The sequence below is a fragment of the Salvelinus sp. IW2-2015 genome, linkage group LG11, assembly GCF_002910315.2.
Source record: "Salvelinus sp. IW2-2015 linkage group LG11, ASM291031v2, whole genome shotgun sequence".
In the NCBI taxonomy this organism is placed as follows: domain Eukaryota; kingdom Metazoa; phylum Chordata; class Actinopteri; order Salmoniformes; family Salmonidae; genus Salvelinus; species Salvelinus sp. IW2-2015.
Window position 1 is genome coordinate 30804184 of NC_036851.1, and position 23995 is coordinate 30828178.

Here is a 23995-nt window from a genome sequence, read left to right on the forward strand (position 1 = left end):
CCGATCGAACATCTCTGGAGAGACCTGAAAATAGCTGTACAGCGACGCTCCCCATCCAACCTGACTGAACTTGAGAGGATCTGCAGAGAAGAATGGGAGAAACTCCCCAAATACAAGTGTGCCAAGCTTGTAGCGTCATATCTAACAAGACTCAAGGCTGTAATCGCTGCCAAAGGTGCTTCAACAATGTACTGAGTATAGGGTCTGAATACTTATGTAAATGTGATATTTCTAAAAAACAGTTTTTGTTTTGTCATTATGAGGTTTTGTGTGTAGATTGATGAGGAAAAAAACGATTTAATCCATTTTAGAATAAGGCTGTAACGTAACAAAATGTGAAAAGTCTAGGGGTCTGAATACTTTCCATATGCACTGTACAGTACAATACCCCATWATGACAAAGCAGAAACAGGTTTTTAGACATTCCCCCCCCCCCCCAATTTTTTGGGGGAAATATCACATTTACGTACGTATTCAGGTCCCTTTACTAAAAACCTGTTTTTGAATTGTCATTATGGGTTATTGTGTGTAGGTTGACGAGAATTGTATCTAGAATTGATGATATAATACAAACAAACAAAAACATTTAGAATAAGGCTGTAACATAACAAAATGTGGAAAAAGTGAAGGGGTCTGAATACTTTCCGAATGCACTGTAATTCAAGTAAACATTCCCTCTTTGGATTTTCTCATAAATAGACCATTGCAGTATGTCATTTTAAGATAATGTATGATTTTTTGTTGTTTTTGAGGTTAACATAAATACAATTACGTGGGCTGTGTTAGATTGTCTCCTTTGTATGCCCTGTATAAAGTCACGTAAAGAAACATGTACAAACCTTTTGTCCCCCGGGGGCCTTCTCAAACATGGATACATTGCTATTTACAGCTACACCAACTACCAAGGGACATTATCAGACACTACACCTTTATGCATTGTAAGCTGGGCTGGTGTAGTAAATGGGTGGGCTAGGTGCAATACYTTCTACTGGTGTAGTGGATAGGTGTGATAGGTGCAGTAAGTTTGACTGGTGTAGTGGATAGGTGGGATAGGTGCAGTAAGTTCTACTGGTGTAGTTGTCGGGTGGGATAGGTGCAGTAAGTTATACTGGTGTAGTGCATAGGTGTGATAGGTGCAGTAAGTTTGACTGGTGTAGTGGATAGGTGGGATAGATGCAGTAGGTTATACTGGTGTAGTTGTCGGGTGGGATAGGTGCAGTAAGTTCTACTGGTGTAGTGGATAGGTGGGATAGGTGCAGTAAGTTCTACTGGTGTAGTGGATGGGTGGGATAATGCAAGTTAAGTTTGACTGGTGTAGTGCGATGGGTGGATAGGTCGGGTATAGTTTTCACCTACTGCGTCGTATGTGGATAAGATAGTGGGTATTATTCGGTGCATTAATGTGTCGACTGGTGGTAAGTCGTAGCTCTGGGTCATAGGTGCAGTTTCTAAGTATCTACTGCGTTAGTAAGTGGAAGGTGGGATTGTGACAGTAGCAGTGAGTTTAAGATAATACTCTGCCTCGAGTGTTATGTCTTGACTCTGGTTATCACTTGCCGGTGCAGTCCTCCTTTGTTCATTGGGCTTTTCACCAACTTGTATGTTTTACTAAGACTTCTTCTGATATCATATTGTTTAATTATGCGAGTTCTATAGACTTTGAAAATGGTCTCTTCCTCCATTGCACAGTGCATCGCATCGAGAAGTCCATTCGAAGAGAGAGATAAGAGAGAGAAGAAGAAGCAGAGTTATAGAGTGAGAGTAGAATGTCCGTTGAGAAGCACAACTATCTGAATGTATGTATGCTCAAGCATTGATTTTGCTGAGTAGCAGTGATTTGCCCGGCAATGACTGCCTCACATTTTGTTCAGATCTGCATAAGCTGTCTATAGGGGAACTGTTTTTAACTAGGCAGGTATCATGGTTCCCCAATCCTTCGTTGCCACATGCCGACACATGCAGCTAAAACTGCTGCATGTGTATATTCTGACATCAGTATGGCGTACATGAACAATTACGCCATGTATGTGGGACAGAAAGGTCAAAGAATATGAATAGTGAGGATGAGCGTGTAGGATGGAGCGGGATGCAGAGCCAGAGAGGCAAGGAGGATCGGCGAGGGAATGCAAGAGAGAGGGAAGGAAGCATGGGCCGAGGGGATGGCAAAGAGAGAGAAGGAAGAGAGCATGGGCGAGGGATGCAAGAGAGAGAGGAAGGAGCATGGGCGAGGGATGCAAGAGAGAGAGGAAGAGAAAGAAGAAGTGAGAACAAGTAGGTGAGAAGATAAAGAAGGAAGTAAGGATAAAAGAGATGGAGAAGAGAATAGTAAAGCCCTTTGAATTTTGAAGAGAGAGAGAGAGAGAGAGAGAGAGAGAGAGAGAGAGAGAGAGAGAGAGAGAAGAGAGAGAGAGAGAGAGAGAGAGAAGAGAGGAGAGAGAGTAGAGGTTTTTCATGGACAAGGTCTGGACTGGAGCCTGGGTGTCCTTCGTACCTGGTTAGAAATGTAGAAGCGGCTGGCGTGGCTGGCTGATGAAATGGAGTGTGCATGATAAGATCAGGAGGAGGCAAAGAACAAAATATGTCCTGTCTGCCCTCTGTTACTGCTGTACCAGCCTGCCTGACTATAAAGCCAGCAGCACGAGGGAACGATTCAGCCAATGTTCAAGAGTAAACATTTCCGCTGTCACTGAGGCAAAAATACAGCCAGGTTGGCAATAATTACTTTCCTTTTACTGTAATCAACCAATGCCTTTTTGCTTTGTGGTTGTACCCAGTGTGTGGCCAGAGAACAGGAAGAGGGAAAACAAGCCTTTTGTTGGTGGTTGTACCAGTGTGTTGGCCAAGAGAAACAGGAAAGGGAAAAACAAGTAATTTTGCTTTTTGGTGTTGTACCAGTGTGCTTGACTAAGAGAACAGGAGAGGGAAGAAACAAGTATTTTGTGCCTTTGTGGGTTGTACCAGTGTGTTGGCTAGAGAACAGGATGAGGAGAAAAACAAGTCATTTGTGGCTTTTGGTGTTGTACCAGTGTGTTGGCTAGAGAGAACAGGAGAGGGAAAACACAAGTCAGGTTTTGCATTGTTGTGTGGTTTACCCAGTGTCGTTGGCGTAGTAGAGAGGAAGTACCATGCGAAAAAACAGTATTGTTGCTTTGTGGTATTACCAATAGTGGGTGTTTGGCTAGAGGAACAGGAGGGGGAAAACAAGTCCTTTTGCTTGTGGGGTTTGTAACAGTGTGTTGGCGTAGAGTAACAGTGAGAGGGAAACAACCTATTTTTGGCTTTGGTGGGTTGTACTGTCGTGGTTGGCTAAGAGGACAGGGAAGAGGGGATAAAAGGCAGTCTTTTAAGCTTTTGCCTGATGTGTACGTCAGTGGGTGTTGTGCTAGAGAACAAGGAGAGGGAAAGAGCAGTCTATTTGGCTTTGTGGGTCTGTACGCATGTGTGGCTTAGAGCTAAGACAGGAGAGGGAAAAACAAGCTATTCATTTGGCTTTGTGGTTGTACGCTGTGTCTGGCTAGAGACATGAGAGAGGGAAAAACAAGTCATATTAGCTTTGTGGTTGTACAGTGTGTTTTGAGTAGAGAAAGGAGAGGGAAAAACACATATAGATTTTGCTTTTGTTGGTTGTACCAGTGTGTTGACTAGAGAAACAGGAGAGGGGAAAAACAGTCCTCTTTTGCTTTGTGGTTGTTACATGTGTGGACTAGAGTAACAGAGAGAGGAAAAAACAGTATTTTGCTTTGTAGGTTGTACAGATGGTTTGGCTAGAGAAGGAGAGGGGAATAACTAGTATTTTTGCTTTGTGGTTGTACCCAGTGTGTTGGCTTAGAGAACGGAGAGGGAAAACGATCCAGTAGTTCTTGGGCTTTGTGGTTTGTACCGATGTGTTTACTGGACAGCAGAGAGAAACAAGTCATTTTGGCTTTGTGGGTATGTACCAGTGTGTTGGCCTAGAGACAGGGATAGAGGAAAACACAGTATTTTGCTTTGTGGTTGTACAGTGTGTGTTGGCTAGAGACAGGAGAGGGAAAAAACAAGTATTTTTGCTTTGTGGTTGTACCAAAGTGTGTTGGCTAGAGAACAGGAGAGGGGAAAACAGTATTTTGCTTTGTGGTTGTACGTCAGTGTGTTGAGGCTTAGAGAACAAGGAGAGGGGAAAACAGAGTATTATTGGCTTAGTGCGTTGTGGACCAGATGTGTTGGCTACGAGAAGGAGAAGGAGGGAAGAAAACACGTATTTGTGGTTGCTGGTTGTAACGGATATTGACTAGAGACAAGGGAAACAAGTGATTTTGCTTTTTGGTGGGTTTTGGGGTTTACGCATGTTACTAGAAGCCAGGAGAGAGAACACAAGTTTATTGCTGTATGTGGTTGTACCAGTGCTGTTGCTAGAGAAGACAGGGGGAGGGAAAAACAGGAAGTCTTTTGCTTTGCTCGGTTTGTAGAGCCAGTGCTGTTGGCTAGAGAACAGGAGAAGGAAAAACACGTATTTTGCTTTGTGGTTGTTACCCAGTGTGTTGACTAGAGAACAGGAGGGGAAAAAACAAGTATTTTGCTTTGGTGTTGTACCGAGTGTGTTGCTGGAACAGGAGAAGGGAAAAACAAAAGTATTTTGGCTTTGTGGTTGTACCAGTGTGTTGGCTAGAGAACAGGAGGGAAAAAACAAAGTATTTTTGCTTTGGTGGTTGTAACGCAGTCCCTGTGGCTAGAGAACAGGAGAGGGAAAACATAGTATTTGCTTTGTGGTTGTACCAGTGTGTTGGAGCCTAGAGAACAGGAGAGGGAAAAACAAGTATTTGCTTTGTGGTTGTACCAGTGTGTTGGCTAGAGAACAGGGAGAGGGAAAAACAAGTATTTTGCTTTGTGGTTGTACCAGCAGTGTGTTGGCTAGAGAACAGGAGAGGGAAACAATATTTTTGCTTTGGTGGTTGACCAGGTGTTGGCTAGAGAACGGAGAGAGAAAACAAGTATTTTGCCTTGTGTTGTACCAGTGTGTTGGCTAGAGAACAGGAAGAGGAAGAAACAAGTATTTTGGCTTGTGTTGTACCAGTCTGTTGGCTAGAGAACAGGAGAGAGAAAAACAAGTATTGTTGCTTTGTGGTTGTACCAGTGTGTTGCGCTAGAGAACAGGAGAGGGAGAACAAGTTTTTGCTTTGTGTTGTACCAGTGTGTTGGCTAGAGAACAGGAGAGGGAAAAAACAAGTATTTTGCTTTGTGGTTGTTACCAGTCGTGTTGGCTAGAGAACAGGAGAAGGGAAAAACAAGTATTTTGCTTTGTGGTTGTACCAGTGTGTTGGCTAGAGAACAGGAGAGGGAAAAACAAGTATTTTTTGCTTTGTGGTTGTACCAGTCGTGTTGGCTGAGAACAGGAGAGGGAAAACAAGTATTTTGCTTTGGTGGTTGTACCAGTTGTGTTGGCTAGAGAACAGGAGAGGGAAAAACAAGTATTTTGCTTTGTGGTTGTACAGTGTGTTGGCTAGAGAACAGGAGAGGGAAAAACAAGTTTTTGCTTTGTGGTTGTACCAGTGTGTTGCTAGAAAACAGGAGAGGGAAAACAGTATTTTGCTTGTGGTTGTACCAGTGTGTTGCTAGAGAACAGGAAGGGAAAAACAAGTATTTTGCTTTGTGGTTGTACCAGTGTGTTGCTAGAGAACAGGAGAGGGAAAAACAAGTATTTTTGCTTTGTGTTTGTACCAGTGTGTTGGCTAGAGACAGCAGGGAGGGAAAACAAGTATTTTGCTTTGTGTTGTACCAGTTGTTGGCTAGAGAACAGGAGAGGGAAAACAAGTATTTGCTTTGTGGTTGTACCAGTGTGTTGGCTAGAGAACAGGAGAGGGAAAACAAGTATTTTGTCTTTGTGGTGTACCAGTGTGTTGGCTAGAGAACAGGAGAGGAAAAACAAGTTATTTGCTTTGTGGTTGACCAGTGTGTTGCTAGAGAACAGGAGAGGGGAAAACAAGTATTTTGCTTGTGTGGTTGTACCAGTGTGTTGGCTAGAGAACAGGAGAGGAAAAACAAGTATTTTGCTTGCGTTTGGTACCAGTGTGTTGGCTAGAGAACAGGAGAGGAAAAACAAGTATTTTGCTTTGTGGTGTACCAGTCTGTTGGCTAGAGAACAGGAGAGGGAAAACAATATTTTGCTTTGGGTGTACCAGTGTGTTGGCTAGAGAACAGGGAGGAAAACAAGTATTTTGCTTTGTGGTTGTACCAGTTGTTGGCTAGAGAACAGGAGAGGAAAGAACAAGTTTTTTGCTTTGTGGTGTACCATGTGTGTTGGCTAGAGAACAGGAGAGGGAAAAACAAGTATTTTGGCTTTGTGGTTGTACCAGTGTGTTGGCTAGAAGAACAGGAGAGAGGAAAACAAGTATTTTGCCTTTGTGGTTGTACCAGTGTGTGCTAGAGACAGGGAGAGGGAAAACAAGTATTTTGCTTTGTGGTTGTACCAGTGTGTGGCTAGAAGACAGGAGAGAAGACAAGTATTTTGCTTGTGGTTGTACCAGTGTGTTGGCTAGAGAACAGGAGAGAAAACAAGTATTTTGCTTTGTGGTTGTACCAGTGTGTTGGCTAGAGAACAGGAGAGAGAAAAACAAGTATTTTGCTTTGTGGTTTGTACCAGTGTGTTGGCTAGAGAAAGACAGGAGAGGGAAAACAAGTATTTTGCTTGTGGTTGTACCAGTGTGTTGGCTAGAGAAACAGGAGAGGGAAAACAAGTATTTTGCTTTGGTTGTACCAGTGTGTGTTCTAGAGAACAGGAGAGGAAAAACAAGTATTTTGCTTTGTGGTTGTACCAGTGTGTTGGCTAAGAGAACAGGAGAGGGAAAAAACAAGTATTTTGCTTTGTTGGTTGTACCAGTGTGTTGGCTAGAGAACAGGAGAGGGGAAAACAAGTTTTTGCTTTGGGGTTGTACCAGTGTGTTGGCTAGAGAACAGGAGAGGAAAAAACAAGTATTTTGCCTTTGTGGTGTCACAGTGCTGTTGGCAATAGAGACAGGAGAGGGAAAACAGTCTTTTTGCTTTGGGGTGTACCAGTGTGGTTGGCCTAGAGACAGGAGAAGGGAAAAACAAAGTATTTTTTGCGTTTGTGGTATTGTACCAGTGTGTGGCTAGAGACAGGAGAGGGAACAAGTATTTTGCTTTTGTGGTTGGTTACCAGTGTGTTGCTAGAGAAACGGAGGGGAAACAAAGTATTTTGCTTGTGGTTTGTACGCAGTGTGTTGGCTAGAGACAGGAGAGAGAAAAACAAGTTATTTTGCCTTGATCGTTGTACCAGTGGTGTTGGCTAGAGAACAGGAGAGGGAACAAGTATTTTTGCTTGTGGTTGTACCAGTCTGTTGGCTAGAGAACAGGAGAGAGAAAACAAGTATTTTGCTTTGTGGTTGTACGCAGTGTGTTGGCTAGAGAACAGGAGAGGGGAAACAGTATTTTTGCTTTGTGGTTGTACCAGTGTGTTGGCCTAGAGAACAGGAGAGGAAAAACAGTATTTTTGCTTTCGTGGTTGTACCAGTGGTGTTGGTAGAGAGCCAGGAGAGTGAAAACAAAGTATTTTGGGCTTTGTGGTTTGTACCGTTGTGTTGGCTAGAGAACAGGAGAGGGAAAAACAAGTATTTTGCTTTGTGGTTGTACCAGTGTGTTGGCTAGAGAACAGGAGAGGGGAAAACAAGTCTTTTGCTTTGGGGTTGTACCAGTGTGTTGGCTAGAGAACAGGAGAGGGAAAAACAAGTCTTTCATAAGGTGGATCGGAGAGCACAGTAGTTGAATAGATGGATTGTTATCAGATAAGTTATATATTTAAATAGGTAGAATGGTTTAGTTTTAATATCAAATTGACTGATTGGGTTTAACATAGAAAAAGTTTTAAGCATTTGACTATAAGTATTTGCTCTAAATGTACTCAAATGTAGGCATTTTCATTGGATCGAAAGAGTATTTCTAGTTTATCTAATCCCTCAACTAACCAAATTTCGTATTTTGAAGATAATTTAATCCGGACCCAACTGGAGGCTGCCTCAGTCAGACAGTTAACAAATCTGTGTGTCACTCAGTTGGTCAATCAGACAGACAGACGGTCAGTCAGTGGACTCTCCTTTTGGAGGTGGGAGCAAATGCCCCTGATGACAAGCCCAACAGGAGACAGAGATAGAAACAGACAGATAAGAAGCAAGACATACAGACAGACAGTAAGTAGAGAATTAGATTTAAGGGAGAATGGGCTTGTGCGCTAGGATTTCCTGAAACTAWTTAACAAATCAAATCAAATCAAATMTATTTATATAGCCCTTCTTACATCAGCTGATATCTCAAAGTGCTGTACAGAAACCCAGCCTAAAACCCCAAACAGCAAGCAATGCAGGTGTAGAAGCAGTGCTCTCATCTTATCTACCAACAACAGGGTGGTCCTGGCACGCCAATTAAATGGTCAGTGAAAAGCAGTGGCTTATTTCACAGGACCTTTTTCCACCCATCATGGAGGAAGTGGGGAATATATTAAAGTTTGTCTGATATATGGACAGGGAAACTGGAAGCATTTCAGTGTAATGCAGATTGGGTAGCCTAGTCTTAGTAGAAATTGTCAGGTTGGTAACGGAGAGACGGTTGAAGGAAAATAAGTTGAGGCTTACTTATGGTGTTGTCCTGTGTGTGTGTGTGTGTGTGTGTGAATTAATGAATGAATTACATTGTATTTTTGTGTCTGTTTGTGTATGCTCTGAAAACTAGAGGGGTCACAGGATAAGGTAACTACTATGAGTTAGTCTGAGGGGGCTGCATGGTCAGAGAGACAGGTTTGGAACGCAGACCCACACTCTAGACTGTGAAAATGTAAGAAAGCACCTGTGTGGGTATTTACAGTATTCATGACAAGCAGAAGTTACAGGCTCAGTAGCAACTAGGTTTGGTATGACGGAAGCTGCTCCAGTCCACCAAGCATCCCACATACCTGTCTTGCTCCACTCATAATCCCTCATTTTGGCAAACAGAGAGGAATGAGATTGCTCTGATCTTCCACAGCAGCTGTGTGTGTAGCCCTAGTCTGCTGAATTAAAGGGTACTGTAGTAATCATGTGTTACTCTTACCCTGTGAGATTTCAAGTTCCTATAAAGATGTATGAATGGGCACATCATTCCTGAATTTTTTTCTTTCTCACATAGCATATACACACACACCCCAACATATTCAGTCATTTCTAGAGTACATACAAGCATGTAATGATCAGTATTCATGTATTCATTACAAAAAAAAGAGTGAGAAATGTATTTGCTGGATCATGATTGCACACCATTAACACCAACGTGGGTTTGCCAGTGTGTGCGTGTGTGTACCTGTGCATGTGTATGAGAGCGAGAGAGAGGAATACAACTCCCCCCTGTCTTATTGTGTATTCATTTGACCAGGGCATGCCTCCATGTCATCTAACATGAGCAAACAGGGAGAATCTCTTCAGGCTGAATCAGCATCGGAGAAAGAGGGGATTAAGCCTTGGAGAAATGAGCCTGGCAGCCTGTGCTGCAGGGGGGGTGTCTGTCGGGGTGCCAGTGGTGGCTCATATAGGGAGGGGTCAGGGGGGTGTTTGAGGGGAKACAAAGGGGGACACTGTGCCTCCGTGAATAGGGTTCAATTAGCGAGATTCATCCCTTGCTCTTGACTCGCCCATCTGCGTCTCAACCTCCCCCTTTGTCCCCTTGGTGCAGCTCATCCACTGGGCCTGATTTAATTAGAACCCCTTCAGGAGAGACAGGCAGGGAACAGGAGAGGAGAGGGCCTCTATAAGAGAGCTATACTGTAGGCAGGATTCTACACAACACAATAACTACTGGAGAGAGTATGCAGGGTTGAGGAGCTTTGGGAATGTTCATAAGTCAGACGATGACACGTGGCTGGTAGATTTAGGAAAAAATTGCATTAAAACACAAAAATATTAACACACACACACCACACACAAACAAACACACCACACACATCACACACACACACACACACACACACACTACAACACACACCACACACACACACACACACACACACACACACACACACAACACACCACACACACACACCACACACACACACACACACAACACACACAAATACTCCTTCACAATGACAAACACACCACTGCTGTTAATTTGCTGTCGTAGGAATGTTTATGCGAGACTGTTAAAAGCATTGTGTAATGTTGATACGCTAAAATTGTGTTATTGCATCAATATAGTTGTTTTGGAAATTCCTATATTCCTGGGAAGCAACTTCAATAAATCTCCAAATTAATGAAAGAACACTCATTCCAAATGTACTCAAACCATTATTACTGTCAGAAAAAAAACGATTTCAGTCAACAGTTGTGAAATAAAAATGACTGGATTCAAGTGAAGCAAAAACATTTTCTCTTGAGTCCTACTATTCCAGACTCATTCATGGGAAACTTCTGTTTTGCCTGTTGCGCAATGCTCCATGTTTGTGTTTAGCGACTCACAGTGTGTTGAATAACTGATCCTCCCCATAGGCTATTGAAGCACCATCCAGAATGCTGAAGTGCTATAGGGAGAGTTTTCATAGGCTGGAATAGAGCTGTTATAAATGCATTAAGCAGCTTGTTATAAACAGTTATAGCAGGTCAGAGAATGCTGCTGTTCTGTGCCAGGCTCAGCTGACGGGGAACTCTTCTCAAATAGTATTTTGTTAACCATCATTGGGAGCTCTCCTGTCTCCTCATTTCCCCTTTGCTGTGACATATGTAACTGCGGTGCTTATGAACATACAGACCTTGGACCTATTGTGGACTGAGCTGACCTTATTGTTTGAATTGTTTACTTTTCCCCCCCAGGGAGTCGAGCAACAGTTAGCTACGCTGTATTGTTGAGGAGACAATTGACTGAGAGAGAGAGGAGTGAGAGGGAAATGTCTGAACAACTGAGTTAAACCTGTGGTTGTGGAGTAGAGATAAAAGACTGTAAGCCGACCAGATGTTTGTATTGTTTTTTGAAGTGCTCCCTTTATACAGAGAGTGTGGTATGGGAGAAAAGACAGCTCATGACTTCTCACAAAGAACAAAAYGGAAACATTAATGTTGGTGTATGTTGTTCTTTGAATCATTGGGTTTCGCTGTGCAAAGCAGAGGAATCTTCTGCGGTTTTGAAAGTTTTGATAGTGAAAAAAGGAGCAGTTGCCCAGTATGGAGTAAGCAGAAAAGAGGCCCATTTTCCCAATATGACCTAGACAGCAAAGAGGCCCCACGTTCACTTCAGAATGCAGTATTGGTGAGTGTTGACATGAGGGCTGTGTGATATCGTTTTACGCTTCTCTCACACAATCGCCTGTCTCTTGAGCCACCATTTTGAAGCTGTGTTCGCTAAAAACCGTGGTTTGAGTTTTAGTCCTTTTGAAAGGTAACAGCTGTAACAATTCAAAGAACGCTGTGAATAATTTATGAAAATGTAAGGTACCTGAACTGAATATACTCCCACACATGTTCTTAACTGGCTAGAAAGAGAAGAATCTTCCAACTCACACTCCCACCATTTTATAAGATTTTTCCATTCCAAAATCATGACTAAATCGTTTATCATCTCCGTGGTCTACCAGAAGACCCAAGGGAGCTTTAGTGCCTTCATGACACAGCCCTTCCCAATATATGATACGTAACAGGCAAATTCAAATCAGGACCTCGTAGCCAGTTCCAATGCTGATTTTCAATCTTCCCCTCTAATCAAGGACTGATTTAGACATAGGACACAATAGTCCAGATTTCCAGGCTTGGTTTTGAATACCCCTGATATATAACTATCTCTCTCTCTCTCTCTCTCTCCCTCTCTCTCTCTCCAGCAGTCATATGTGTCCTCCAGCCACCAGATGGCACCCCCCAGTCCCAACACCAACAGCAGCAGCAACAGCAGTGTCGGGGGAGTGGAACAGCTGAGTAAAACTAACCTGTACATCCGCGGTCTTCACCCCGGGACTACAGACCAGGACCTGGTCAAGCTATGCCAGCCGTAGGTCTTCTTCTCCTAATTGCCCACTTTCTTTTACACGGATAGGGTGAAGTTGCCTCTAGATGGTGATTTAAGATCAGTTTAGTATTTTCATCCTGGTGGTTAGGGTTAGGATGGGAGCGGGATAAACAAATCCTAGATATGTGCCCACAGGTGAATTCTACCTGGAGCTCTTCAATAGGTGCTACTTTGCCACAAAGTGACTACACAGGCTACCTATATAAAAGCCTACCCTCAGATCAGAACTGGTTGACTTTGCTGCATTATGGTTGGCTATACAACCTACACGTGTTGCGACAAGGGTTGTTGTGGCTGGATATTCTAAACAGACTGGTGAGGCTCAGCAGGAGAAAAACAAAACCCACACCCACCAAGTCACCATCTACATACAACACACACTCTTACACTGGCCTCGCACACACACACAACACACAACACACACACACAACACCACAAACACAACACACACACAACACACACCACACACACACACACACACACACCACACACCACACACACACACACCACACACACACACCACACACACACACACACACACACACACACACACACACACACACACACACACACACACACACACCACACATACAGTCAAAAAGGCGGGCTTGCTTTCACTAACAAAAAACGTAACATCCAGCCCAGGCCACCAGAAAAACCACACCAGGAGGGTAACAGAAGATCGGGGCTTAGGTGCTGGGAGATATGGAGCGTGAAAAACAGAAACAACAATGTGGACACACACTGAGTGTCCCAATAATATCTCCTTTCTCCTGAAGCGTTCACTTGTTCATACTTCTTCGACAAATCTTAAAGCATTGGATTGGTGGAGCCATTGGCTAGTTAGAGTTCACCATATTCTTATCAAATCAGTGAAGGGAAGTGACAATTGTACACTTTGGGAAGAAGGAGAGAGACTTGGTATGCAAGACATAGCCTCTGTTAATAGCATACAGTTTGGATGCATTCTAATTATTGTTTCTGATAAGTGAAGGAGTGTAGAGTGAGTGACCTAGAGGAGACTAGAATTTTTAATTCTATTAAAACAGAAAACTCCGACTTAACTTCTTAGGCTGCTGGGACAGTATTGAGTACTTGGATGAAAGGTGCCCGAGGTGCCCAGAGTAAACGGCCCGCTCCTCAGTCCCAGTTGCTAATATATGCATATTATTATTTAGTATTGGAAAGAAAACACTTGAAGTTTCTAAAACTGTTGAATGATGTCTGTGAGTATAACAGAACTCATATGGCAGGCAAAAACCTGAGAAGAAATCCAAACAGGAAGTGGGAAATCTGAGGTTGGTCGATTTTCAAACCCAGCCCCTATTGTAAATACAAGCTGGGATATGGGTTATGTTGCACTTCCTAAGGCTTCCACCTAGATGTCAACCGTGCTTTAGAAACATTGTTTGAGGATTCTACTGTGAAGTGGGGGCGAATGAGAGAGAGGATGAGACAGGTATTGGCAGATTGCCACAGGCTCTGAGGCGCCGGTCACGAGAGAGTTAGCTCTCGTTCCATTGCTTTTCTACAGACAGGAATTCTCCGTTTGAACATTATTGACGTTTTATGTTAAAAACATCCTAAAGATTGATTCCATACATCGTTTGACATGTTTCTACGGACAGTAACGGAACTTTTTGACATTCGTTTGCAACTAGGGAACGCGCTTCATGACTTTGGATTTGTTACCAAACATGCTAACAAAAGTAGCTCTTTGGACATAAATGATGGACATTATCGAACTAAATCAAACATTTAAATGTTGGAACTGGGATTCCTGGAGTGCATTCTGATGAAGATCACCAAAGGTAAGTGAATATTTATAATGCTATTTCTGACTTCTGTTTGACTACCCAATATGGCGGATATCTTTTTTGGCTGCTTTTTGTCTGAAAGCTGTACTCAGATTATTGCATGGTTTGCTTTTTCCGTAAAGTTAAAAAAAAAATTGACACAGCGGTTGCATTAAGGAGAAGTGTATATATTTCCATGTCTAACAATTGATTTTCATCGACATTTATAATGAGTATTTCTGTAAAATGATGTGGCTCTCTGCAATATCACCGGATGTTGGAACTAGTGAACATAATAATCGGTTGTGGTGCTTTCGCTGTAAAGCCTATTTGAAATCGAACACTTTGGTGGATTAACAACAAGATTACCTTTAAAATGGTATAAGATACATGTTTGTTGAGGAATTTTAATTATGATATTCTGTTGTTTGAATTTGGCGCCCTGCACTTTCACTGGCTGTTGTCATATCATCCCGTTAACGGGATTGCAGCCATATTAACAGGGTAAAGCCTGGAGATTGACATCAAGTTGGAGAGGAGGGGTGGGTTTGTGTAATATGTGTTGGAGAAGGGAGATGGGGTATTGACGGAGAAGCGAACCTTGGAGGGGAAATGCAATTGACTGGGAAAAGAATAGCATGGCATGCTGGGTAAAGAATGCCACAGGCCTATAAGTGGGTCAGAGTTAAGACCTTGTACCCCATCCTCCACTCCCTACTACACACACACCACACACACACACACACACACACACACACACACACACACACACACACACACACACTCTACAACAACTGTTGATGAAGTTGAGGTAGGAGGAAGGTCAGAGAGTTACTGCCACACAACCTTTGAACTGTTCAACAGGATGCATGACTTTGTTAATGACAACACAAACTATTTCTCTCTCTCTCCATTACAACAGAGGGCACATGCCCACCAAAAAGTTAGTGGGCATTGAGTGTTTATGTATGGCTGTGGTCATATGGCTCAAGGTAGAAATGTCCTCCTATTCACAAATATAAAATCTGATTACCTAACTTCCAATTGTAACCTTAACCAACAGAGGAATGAAAGAAGATCTGACTCTGTGTCAGAGTTTAGGGGCAACTTCATGTGTGGCCGCTAATGCTAACGGCCAGGCTTTAGGACCCAGAGGTGGAAAGAGAGTGTGGGAGCAGAGGACAGTGGAGAGAGAGAGGGGACAGGAAGGGGTGAAGGATCCAGTTACACTTTACACTCCACCCCAGCACTCTGTTAGGGCCAGCCAGTGGAACACCAGCCGCCCTCGCTGACTGCATTACACAGAGACAGTGGAGGGTAGGACCTCTCTCTCTCTGACTAGCAGAAGTCAGGATGGCCGAGCGGTCTAAGGCGCTGCGTTCAGGCCGCAGTCTCCGCTGGAGGCGTAGATTTGAATCTCACTTCTGACATCCATTTTATTTCACTATCCTATACCATTGTACTGTAAAGTTACACTGCATTCTACTAAGCAGTACTTTAAATTTCCTATTATACTGCTCTCTGTTTATATTGTAGCAAATTTGGGGGGTAGCCTGGGTCCAGCGACTGTCAAGCCAACACCTTCATTAACTCTATTATGTTTTGCTATATTTTTCTACACCGTGTCACATTAGACAGTCAGTTCTCTAAAGTGCCACCATTTTGGTCGAATAGGCCTGTGTTCATAAATATTTGCTGTGTTCATAAATATTTGTTGTGTGACCTCAAATTTTTATTTGGTAGCACCAGTGCGCTTAGAAAAATATTCATCCAGATAATACATTGAACAGCAAAATTGAAGTTGTGCCTCTGGGTTTGGGAGCAAGCAAAGTTGTTACATTTGTTTGTTTGTTTRATGTCCCGTGAGCCCTGGCTGTTGTTACATTTGTATCATCATCAGAGTGGCGTGCATCGTGAGCATGTTGATACGATACTTTGTATCATTTCACCTCTAACCTGTGAGAGTGAAATTCAGCAACACTTGATGGACAGTAGAAGTTATTTGCTTCTGTATTGATAAAAGCAGGGGCACAACTTTGGTTTTAGAAGTTTRTTTATTTTTATCTGTCGGCTAAATCCTGTCAGCCTACCCGACCGCTCGGAGGCATCTGCATGGTCCTAAAGCATACCGTTGCCTCGTTTTGTATCACATTCAATGATTTAACTTGGGATGACAAAAATGCAATTTCAGAATGTGGACATGTGCCCCCGTCCCAGTGAAAGTTGTGTGTGGTGTGTGTGGTGTGTGTGTGTGTGTGGTGTGTGTGTGTGTGTGTGTGTGTGTGTGTGTGTGTGTGTGCGCATGCATAATTACCCAGCATTAGGAAGTGTTTGTGTCTAAATGTTAGGGAGGTTACACAAAATGTCCGATAGTCACCTCCTCCTCATATGGTCTGATGATGTCATGTTTATGTGTTTTTGTTTTGAAGGTATGGGAAGATTGTTTCCACCAAGGCCATCCTGGACAAAACCACCAACAAGTGCAAAGGTGAGAGTTCAGAGTTCAACAGGTTGTTTGGTTCATGGCACAGATGCCACTTACATTTAACCTGGAACGATAGTGTTAGTGTCTAGTGTTGTGTTGTTGACTGTGTCTCCTTAAACAAGCTCATGGACTTATGGACTCAAACTCGATCACAACTGCATTATACAATTTTCGATGGTATTAGGCTATATAATATAATGTTAAAGTATTAGTCTGGTTACAGGTCTACTAATATACTGTATAAATCTATAAATCCACTAAACTTTAGTCATTTTACAGAATGTCTTTAGACTTTAAACACCTGTAGTTAATCTAACAACCATTTTGAATTCCAATCTTACTTATCAAGCATGAACATTTTGTACAAATGTAAAAATGTGTGTGTATATGTGTTGTGTAGGCTATGGCTTTGTGGACTTTGACAGTCCGACAGCGGCCCAGAAAGCAGTGACCGCCCTGAAGTCCAGTGGTGCCCAGGCTCAGATGGCCAAGGTAAGACACACACTCATTTACATCAACTCCACACACACACTTTATATATTCACAGTCACAAATGATCTGTTATAAACTTTTCTATTAGGAGTTCAATCACAACTTCAATGTGACTCCTTACATCCTCAATTTCTTTATTTCATTGCCAAACTCATATGAAAAAATGCTTTTGTATACTATGGTATAAATACTATAGTATTCACTGTAGTGTTTTTGCAGACTTTACTGTAGTATTCATTGTAGTGTATTTACTGTAGTATACTGTAGTATTTACAGTTAGCTATAGTATAAATACTGTAGTATAAGAAAACTGTAGTATATACTATAGTAATTAATGTACTGTTTTGTGGATTGTAGTATACTGTAGTATTTACTGTAGTGTTTTTGCAGACTGTAGCATACTTTAGTATTTACTGTAGTGTTTTWGCGGACATTACTGTAGTATTTACTATAGTGTTTTTGTTTTATTTTCTGTGACATAGAAGTGGAGGCTTTCTCCTTCAGGAAACCTAATGGAGAAATACTAAAAGAGCAGATTTTCCATGACCTGTATGTGGGTCGGACTGGGGTCTGAACGGATAGTTCAGCGCTTTTGCTCTTTTCTATAGCTTGTAGGGAACACAATGCATGATCTATACTTTGCATGTAGGTGTTTCACTTATTGGTGGCACAAATTGCAATATAGGGGAATGGGCAGGGTATATGCAAATTAAATACTTTAGTATTTACTATAGTTTAAAAAGGGTAGTGTTTTTGCAGACATTACTGTAGTATTGACTACAGGTTCTTTTTGCAGATATTACTGTAGTATTTACTATAGTATCCTACAGTATACTACATCATTGTAGAGTAAGTACTACACATGATCGAGGGATACTACAGTGTGTAGTATACTATTCTACAGTATACTACAATTTACTATAGAATTCTGTAGTAAGTACTGTAGAATTCTAMAATAAACTGTAGTATTTTTTTATGTGAGAATGTTCAGAGAACCTGAACTTTCAAAGAATTTATTTGATTTGATGGTGAATTGACAGTTCGTTCTGCCAAGTTGGCATCTATATTGAACCACAAAAAGGAGAGACAGTGTTCATGCAAACACACTCCCTCCAACATTCCCAGTGGTTACAAAGGTGAGCTCTTATACTGTATGTTGTTATGGCCTGAATGGTGATAAGTGTTCTCTTGGCACCATCTCAAGATCTTCGTTAGCTGGCAGTTGGCTGGGTGGGAGAGAGGGAGGGTGAAGAGGTCACAGCATCTGAGGAGAACAGGAAGGCTATCAGATGGAATGGAACTGGTCGTTTCTCCTCTTCCCTCTCTTGACTCTTCCTCTCCTCTTCACCTCTATTCTCACATCTCCCCTCGCCCCTTTTCACCCATCCCTCTCTCCCTCTTTCCCTCCTCCTTTGTGTGGCTGGCAATATGTGTGTCCTGCTAAGTGGCTCCTGCTATGGGCCTTGTCCTGAGCTCTTTGTGTGGGTGTTTGCAGTCAAAGGGACTGTTGTGGGCCCATTAAGCTGATCCCTCTGTGCCTCRCAGGCCCCCCATTGAGAGGGCCCCGTGAAGGGTGCCACTGCACCCGCCGTCAATGGGACGGGGACAATGAGCTGGCCTGTGCCTGCCTGGGTTTGTATCTGGGCCTGGGGCTGACACTATAGGGCTACAATCACTCCAACCCGGCCCTGCAACAGGGTCCAAGTCACTTCACTACTACAGAGCGAAGATGGACCAYCACGGGAATTTATACACTAACTTCAGAATTAAGACGAGCCTTGCAACTGAAAATCAGGGTCCACCTAATCACTCCTCCTGCTACCCAGATATTGTATCCAAACACCCTACTGTAATAGAAGTTAGAACACAATAGCCTAACTTACATAAACAGTATACAGTGGCAAGAGAAAGTATGTGAACCCTTTGGAATTATTGGATCTGATCTTCATCTAAGTCACAACAATAGACAAACACAGTCTGCTTAAACTAATAACACACAAACAATTATATGTTTGCATGTCTTTATTGAACACACCGTGTAAACATACACAGTGCAGAGTGTAAAAAGTATGTGAACCCTTGGTTTTAATAACTGGTTGATCCTACTTTGGCAGCAATAACCTCAACCAAATGTTTTCTGTAGTTGTGGATCAGACCTGCACAACGGTCAGGAGGAATTTTGGACCATTCCTCTTTACAAAACTGTTTCAGTTCAGCAATATTCTTGGGATGTCTGGTTTGAAACGCTCTCTTGATGTCATGCCACAGCATCTCAATCGGGTTGAGGTCAGGACTCTTACTAGGCCACTCCAGAAGGCGTATTTTCTTCTGTTGAAGCCATTCTGTTGTTGATTTACTTCTGTGTTTTGGGTCATTGTCCTGTTGCATCACCCAACTTCTGTTGAGCTTCAATTGGCGGACAGATAGCTTTACATTCTCCTGAAAAATGTCTTGATAAACTTGGGAATTCATTTTTCCGTCGATGATAGCAAGCTGTCCAGGCCTTGAGGCAGCGAAGCAGCTCCAAACCATGATGCTCCCTTCACCAAGCTTTACAGTTGGGATGAGGTTTTGATGTTGGTGTGCTGTGCCTTTCTTTCTCCACACGTATGTTACCTTTCCTGCCTCGCCTCCAGGCCGTAGTCGGGACGGCTCAGGGGAGCCTTCACTTGCTAGCTCCGGGGCCAGGGCAATTTATGGATGCTCTGGGGAAATTCCCACATTTGGGGATCTTATCCGCTGCTAATGACGAGTTAGTCTGGAATTCCACTGAAATAGTTAACTTTTATTAAAACTTGTACATCATTTGAGGTAGTCTGAATGACAAAATAAAATAGTGGGCTAGTGGGCTAACCATTCTTGTTTAGTGTTTTACGTAGTGTAGACTCGCCAACAGAGATATTAGCACGTTCCAGAGATTTCTTTAAGTCTTTAGCTGACACTCTAAGATTCTTCTTAACCTCATTGAACATTCTGCGCTGTGCTCTTGCAGTCATCTTTGCAGGATGGACACTACTAGGGAGAGTAGCAACAGGGCTGAACTTTCTCCATTTATAGACAGTTTGTCTTACCGTGAACTGATGAACATCAAGGCTTTTAGAGATACTTTTTTAACCCTTTCCAGCTTTATGCAAGTCAACAATTCTTAATCTTGCATCTTCCGAGATCTCTTTTGTTCGAGGCATAGTTCACATCAGGCAGTGCTTCTTGTGAATAGCAAACTCAAATTTTGTGAGTGTTTTTTATAGGGCAGGGCAGCTCTAATCAACATCTCCAATCTCATCTCATTGATTGGACTCCAGGTTAGCTMACTCCTGACTCCAATTAGCTTTTGGAGAAGTCATTAGCCTAGGGGTTCACATACTTTTTCCAACCTACACTTTGAACGTTTGAATTATTATTCAATATAGACAAGAAAAATACAATAATTTGTGAGTTATTAGTTTAAGCAGACTGTGTTTGTCTGTTGTTGTGACTTAGAGGAAGATTGTTATGACCAATTTATGCAGAAATCCATATAATTCCAAAGGGTTCACATACTTTTTCTTGCTACTGTAACTGAGAAGTTGGTAGTGGCCAAAACAGTGGAGAGTGCCCTATTATAAGTCATTTTGGGCCTGTGAGCTACAGTGAGCTACTCTGCATCATGACCTGGCCTTCTGAACTGGGCTTATGGGTTGTTAGGTTACCCAGGTATAACTCAGTCTTTGATTAAAGACAAGGAGAAAACCACAGATACTGACAGTGATGACCACCCTGTTTTGTGCATCCCTGATTTAAACAGTATCTGTCTAAATCTGAAATCAGACACTAAAATAAAATATATTTGCATTAGTCAGGTTATTTCCTTGTACTGTCACTGAATGTGGGTCATGTTGTTGTCATGTTTCCAGTGTTTTGGATCTTTAACAGTGTGGGCCATGCTGAGCGTTATCATAACTCACAGCCAGTCAGTCGTCTCTACAGAGGAGTGTCTATGGGGCTAGCTTTGGGGCTGTCTATGGGGCTGTCTATGGGGTGGCTATGGGGAAGGATATTGGACTGGCTATGGGCTTTCTATAGGGCTGCCTATGGGCTGACTATGGGGCTGTTTAGTGGCTGGCTTGTGAGTTGTCTATAGGTTGTCTCTGGGGCTGGTTATGGTACTGTCTATGGGGCTGGTTATGGTACTGTCTATGGGGCTGGTTATGGTACTGTTTTTGGGGCTGGCTATAGTACTGTTTTTGGGGCTGGCTATAGTACTGTTTTTGGGGTTGGCTATGTGGCTAGTTATGGGCTGTCTGGGGCTGTCTATAGGCTGACTATGGGGCTGTCTATGGGGTAGTTTACGTGACTGTTTATGGGCTGTCTTTGGACTTGGTGGGGAGGGACAGGGAAATAATGGAAAGTGATATAAATCAACAGCTCTTTACTTTCTAGAGAGCCTTCCTTTCTGCGTACAGACGTCAGCTCACACTCACCACCAGCTCGTCGCCATAGATGCATACTGAGCAAAACTCCAGGGTTGTGTGTCACCAGAGGAGAGAGAAAGAATAGAGAGGGAGAGTTGGAAAAAAAGAGAGAAAGAGCAAGGAAGAGATTCCATTTCACATGTGGTGTGCTTGGGTGTGGTCCAGACATCATTTGAATATGAGCATCAGAGGAACCGTTGAAGAGATGTTGTCCCCGCATGCAGAACAGGATTAGATAGATCAGTCAGTCTTATCTATATTATATGACTGGTCACAGTACCACTGAGTTGTGTAACAAGGAAGTGTCTCCTTAACCACCAATGTGGTTTAAAATCCCGTAAATGAGACTTTCCCTCACGTTGAATCGTGGTTAATTTAAGGAGATGTATATTTATTGTGAGGACAGGCCAACACAGCGTGACATTGAGAAGTGTCTCAGGATGCTGTGTGTTGACACGCTTCAGTACCATAAATCCACCCAGGAATTCCTCATTGTCCGATCAACAAAGTGACAAGCATGGTACAACACCCAGCTCAACTCCTGCTGAACTCCCTGTGCAAACTGAGGGTGCGTCCCAAATGCACCCTATTCCCTATGTAGCGCAATACTTTTGACCTCAAACTGAAGCTCCAGTAGGCAGCTACCTGTGTTCTTCGGCTCTCCTGTCTATTTGACTTAGGATCAAACCGACTCTTTGCTTATGAATCAACAGAGATAAGTGTGGACTTACTGGTCTGTTGAATGAACCTATATTTTGGCTCAGTTTCTGTCTTAAAGGAGGGAGATGGAAATGGAGGGAACAGCAGGATGTAGTGTAGTCATATGGGGTGGTGTCACTTGTGTGGATGGTGTTTTTGACTGGTGGTGACGACGTGTATGTGGATCTGTAATTTAGACTTGACTGAAATGCTAGCTTTAAACACTGTATCTCAACCTTAGCTCATATCCTCTCTATTACTCCCTGGGGCATGAACCTGGTAACCTGATATTCACTATCACATTTCATAACAAGTTGTTGTTTCCTCATGCTCTCTCAAATGTTGCATAAAAACCTTTGTGAGAGGGAAAGAGAGACTGTGGGAAAGGCTGTATCAGGAGAGAGAGAGACTATTGCATGAGACAGGGAGAAAAGACTGTGTACAGTCAGATACTTTTGTAGTTCCTCCCTCTATCCGCTCTCCCACTGTACCCCCCTCTATTGTCTTTGCTTTTCAATGCTCCTCATTCCCCCTAGTCTCTCCCACCCCCTATAGTTTTCTCATTTACCTCCTTCAGTTACAGCAGGTTGTCAGATAGAAGCACAACTCCAATGAACAAACACACTCCTCTCCCCCATCATCCAATTCTCCCCCTTTTCACTCCCTTCCTCCTGAATATTACTTGCCTTTCTCCTCTCCCCTGTTTGTTGAAGCTCCCTCTTCCATCCCTCCTCCCCTCCTCTCCCTGCATTTGGCCCAGCGCCTACTCACCCGGTTGCCAAGCTCCTGTTGTTGTGCGAACTCTAAACTTCACGCCTGGTTTCCTGTATGTTTCTACATAGTCTCACAAGGTTTCACTTTTGAGCTCTGGAATCGGAATCGTCTCTCATTCCTCTTTTATTAATTATTTTGGTCTGGGCTCTTTTTCAGTCCTTCCACATTTCCACATACTTTTCCTGCATTATAATGCTTACATTTCCTAGTAGCTGAATATGTTTTTAAGAGGTGAAAAGTGCTCTTGTACTCACAAAAGCACTCACATACAACCCACATTCAGTCATAAACCACTGACAATACTAATTTGTTATATCGTATATCTTTCATGACCATGACGTCACAAATATATCTAACAGAATTTAAACAGTGAATGTAAACCCTCTTTGTTTGTGATTACACACTGTGAGTCTGATTTACCCTGTCTGTCTGTTTTCCTTATACAGCAACAGGAGCAGGACCCCACCAACCTGTACATCTCCAACCTGCCTGTGTCCATGGACGAGCAGGAGCTGGAGAGCATGCTAAAGTCCTTCGGCCAGGTCATCTCCACACGCATCCTCCGCGATGCCAACGGGATCAGCCGTGGCGTTGGCTTCGCCAGGTACACACTACATGCTACACCAGTAGCATCTTTGGCAACGTGTTACACCAGCAGCTAAAACTACATGTTACAATAGTAGCAGTGGWGTAGTGGAGGGTATACGCAGAAATATGGCATGTACCCACTTTTTTTTTCTTGGGCATTGCGTATACTCACTTCTTAATCCCCATGATGCATATCAAAGTAGTGTAGTGGAGGTATACGTTGTATCAATTAATAAGGCTTATGGAACAGCTCAGAATGTTTAGCTTAACATTTTGATAAACCCATTATTTCTTCTCATTTTAAGCACAGCAATGTGCACACGGTGTTAGGCCTACAGTACGCATGCATGTTCCAACACGCGAATATTCCAAAATGCAATTTGCGGGAAAACACCGTTCTAAAATGCACATGTAAACGGTTTCATGGACAGAGATGGAAACATTAATTTGAAAATTTGAAAGAGGAGAGATCTAAAGATGCAACAAGTATTATGGGTTGCTAATATGACTAGGATAATGCTTTTGGCTGCTAGACAATGAAAGAAAGTCGATTTGACAACCAATAGAACAGGAGAGTGAAAATTATACTGATGCTAATGATAGGCCTAACCATCTTCTGGTAGATAGAAAGGCTTTCCCAAAAACCTTTGCTATTAAATGTTAACTAGCTACAAAGTAGTCTACCTGGCAGAATGATATGATTATTT

General features: G+C 42.7%; 1 protein-coding gene across 2 annotated transcripts in view; it reads left to right on the forward strand.

The window, feature by feature from the left end:
* The window catches only part of LOC111970163 (RNA-binding motif, single-stranded-interacting protein 2), an 82420-nt gene that overhangs the window by 22472 nt on the left and 35953 nt on the right, over positions 1 to 23995 (forward strand). Inside the window, exons 2-5 of one of the 2 annotated variants that reach the window (XM_023996711.2) lie at positions 11822 to 11985; positions 16229 to 16287; positions 16685 to 16776; positions 23147 to 23304. In XM_023996711.2, coding sequence (XP_023852479.1) covers positions 11822 to 11985; positions 16229 to 16287; positions 16685 to 16776; positions 23147 to 23304 — 473 coding nt within the window. Of the gene's footprint in view, positions 1 to 11818; positions 11986 to 16228; positions 16288 to 16684; positions 16777 to 23146; positions 23305 to 23995 lie in introns of both variants that reach the window. The other variant, XM_023996710.2, reaches the window with a different exon arrangement.